At 44.9% G+C, this 2,956-nt stretch overlaps 1 protein-coding gene across 1 annotated transcript; it reads left to right on the forward strand.

Moving 5' to 3' along the window:
* Nucleotides 1–863: 863 nt before the first annotated feature.
* LOC136470360 (LRR receptor-like serine/threonine-protein kinase EFR) lies at nt 864–2,956 on the forward strand (the record flags this gene model as incomplete). The annotated part of the gene is made up of 2 exons (XM_066468234.1): nt 864–988; nt 1,694–2,956. A coding segment is annotated over exon 2 (1,260 nt), but the record flags the coding sequence as incomplete, so codon positions are not given.

The following is a 2,956-nucleotide window of genomic DNA, read 5'->3' on the forward strand; positions in this document are numbered from 1 at the left end:
GTGCCAGATCTGGGGCACTCGGTAAAGAAATTAAAAACAAAAAAAATAAATCTTTGCCGAGTGCCTAACTGCAGGCGCTCGGCAAAGAAGGCCGTGACAAGACGCCGTTTTCACGGGCAGCCTATGCCGAGTGTAGAGATTTTGCCGAGAGTCTGGCACTCGACAAAGAAGTTCTTTGCCGAGTGCTCATGTTTGCCGAGTGCCCGGCACTCGGCAAAGAAATTTTTGCCGAGTGCAATTCTTTGCCGAGCGCAGCACTCGGCAAAGAAGGTCTTTGCCGAGTGTCCGATTTTTGACACTCGGCAAAGAATTTTGCACTCGGCAAAGTCTCTGTTTCTGGTAGTGATAGTCACCGCCGTGTGAAGCATGGCGTTGCACATAACTACCATAACTACAGACTGATGCTATAGACATTTTTTTGTCCATATTGGATACCTACAAGTTGACTGGACTGGTAAGTTTATCCGTGATAACCCGTGAACGAATCGTGCCCACACGATACGTTCTGGAAGACCGATCATCACAAGGACTTAAATCCGATTTGGGAACAAAAATTCAGCGTCAGTAGACCATTCCACGAGCCTATTTTCGTCAGCAGTGAAACCGCACCAGACAGGTCGCACATCAGCCTGGAATATCTCTGTCGGTTTCCTGCTGAAAAATACTCTGGGATTCGAGGCTGGACACGCCGCAACAATCTTGTCCAGCTCAAACAAGAGCGACGGCGCTGGGCCACGGGAAGGAAGCTGAAAGGTAGCCGTGACTGGTCAGTTTGACGGACTCGGGGTCTTCGCTGCAAGAGCGGTCAAGCTAAGCTAAGGCGCGGGTAACGCCAATATGCGGATGGAAAGCCAAACTGTTTTTAAACCCCCTGGGGCCTCAGCCAGCTGAGCATCCAGCTCAAACTTCACACACTAGTGCACCACGGGGAGCAAGCCAAACAAGCAGAAAAGGCTGTCGTTACTATTGACACTCCGGCCGATCAGAGGTCCGCTACTCCTCTCTCCCTTCGTGTTGCATTTTATTTTGCGCCAACTTTTACTAGAATTCTAGTAGTAGTATTACAGAAACTGCGAGAATTTACCTTTGTCCAACACTTCCTTGGCAACAACCAATAGGATAAACTCTCTCCCTTCTTGTTTCTTCGTGAAACTCTTCATGCTTCTATGGTCGTGTACTTGGATAGAAAGGAATGATCTTACCTTTAAAATCCAACCAAGTATAGCGAAGTGCAAGCCAAGTTTTTCCAATTCAACTGACTCTGTTGTTGCATAGGGTCAAGAGAAATTTTGAACCTTCATTAGCTTCATGGATGCAAAATATCTTGTAATTCTGCTCCTTAATTTTTTTTCCTCCTCTTTTTTGTTCGTTGAGTTATTAGTCTCTTCTCTCTTCCCTTCCTAACTGTTTGTTGTATTTGTTCACTTTGACCTGTTTTAATTTATCCAGTAGGGGTTCTTTGCCCCTCCTGTGTTCTTTCAAACAAAAAAAAAAAATACTACTACTACTAGAGGTCTAAACACTTCTATCTGCAGTATTATAGGAGAATGACGTTTTAATTAGTTACGGGCCTTAGGAAGTTAGGGGCCGTATGATTGCAAAGCAGCTGCGCCGGTGAATGGTGAACATAGAAGCCAAAATGTTTATGAATCTGCGTTTTGCAGCTAACGAAAGCCTTATGTTCTTTAAACAGGCCATGAAATTCAACATGTTTATGCAAATGTTGGTACTGCTGCTGCTGTTATGCTGTGTTTGTAACATCTGTTGCTCTACGGTCCCCGATAACAGCACCGATGTGGTCGCGCTGCTCGAGTTCAAGCAGGCCATCACCAGCCATCCAGCGGAAGCCTTGAGTAATTGGAACAGAAGCACCAATATCTGTCAGTGGCAGGGAGTTACATGCAGCCCAAAGAACCATGGCCGTGTAACAGTGCTCAACCTTGCTGGCCTAGGCTTGTCTGGGGCCATCGCCCCCTCTATTGGAAACCTAACTTTCCTTCATACCCTCAACTTGTCCACAAATCGATTCTCTGGTCAGATACCACCTTTGGGCAATCTCCACAAGCTCCAAATCCTTGATCTGAGCACAAACTCATTGGAGGGTAATATTCCAGATACAATTACTAACTGTTCCAGCCTAAAGCTATTATGGCTTTTTGCAAACTCCCTTGCTGGTATAATTTCTCCAAAAATTGGCCACCTCTCCAATCTTGAAAATTTTGACCTTCACGTGAATAAACTCACTGGGATCATCCCGTCGTCAATCCAAAACATCACCGGCTTCACTTTACTGAATTTGGGCACAAATCAACTTAGCGGAATCATACCTGATAGGTTTGGAGGACAAAACCTGCAGTTCCTTGATCTGAGAAGCAACCTATTGGACGGTGTTATTCCTGACGCACTTACAAACTGTTCCAACCTGATCCTCCTTCTTCTCTCTAGAAACAACCTTAGAGGTATTATTCCTCCTGGGATAGGTTCTCTTACCAAAGTCCGACAACTTGACTTTCACAGAAATGGACTCTCTGGGGGCATTCCAGTAGGCCTCGGTAACATCACCAACTTATTTGGAATTGATTTGTCAGAAAATCAGCTGAATGGGCCAATTCCCGGCAACTTTTGGCATTTGCCAAACATACAGCGGTTGTACCTATACGAAAATAATCTATCAGGGGGGATCCCACAAAATCTCTCTAATTTATCATATCTTCAGGAATTATCATTGGCGTACAATAAGATAGGCAACACATTGCCATCTAACATTGGCGATGCCCTCCCTAGAATCAACAGTTTATATTTGTCATCGAATATGTTTGAGGGTCCCATTCCAGCTTCCCTAGGAAATGCTTCAGGGTTAACAGTACTGGATCTGTCCAATAATAAGTTCACTGGCCAAATCCCAAGCATATTCGGGAAACTTTCAGAGCTGTCTATTCTTGACCTTGAGAATAAC

This window comes from Miscanthus floridulus, chromosome 8 (genome assembly GCF_019320115.1).
Source record: "Miscanthus floridulus cultivar M001 chromosome 8, ASM1932011v1, whole genome shotgun sequence".
Taxonomy (NCBI): domain Eukaryota; kingdom Viridiplantae; phylum Streptophyta; class Magnoliopsida; order Poales; family Poaceae; genus Miscanthus; species Miscanthus floridulus.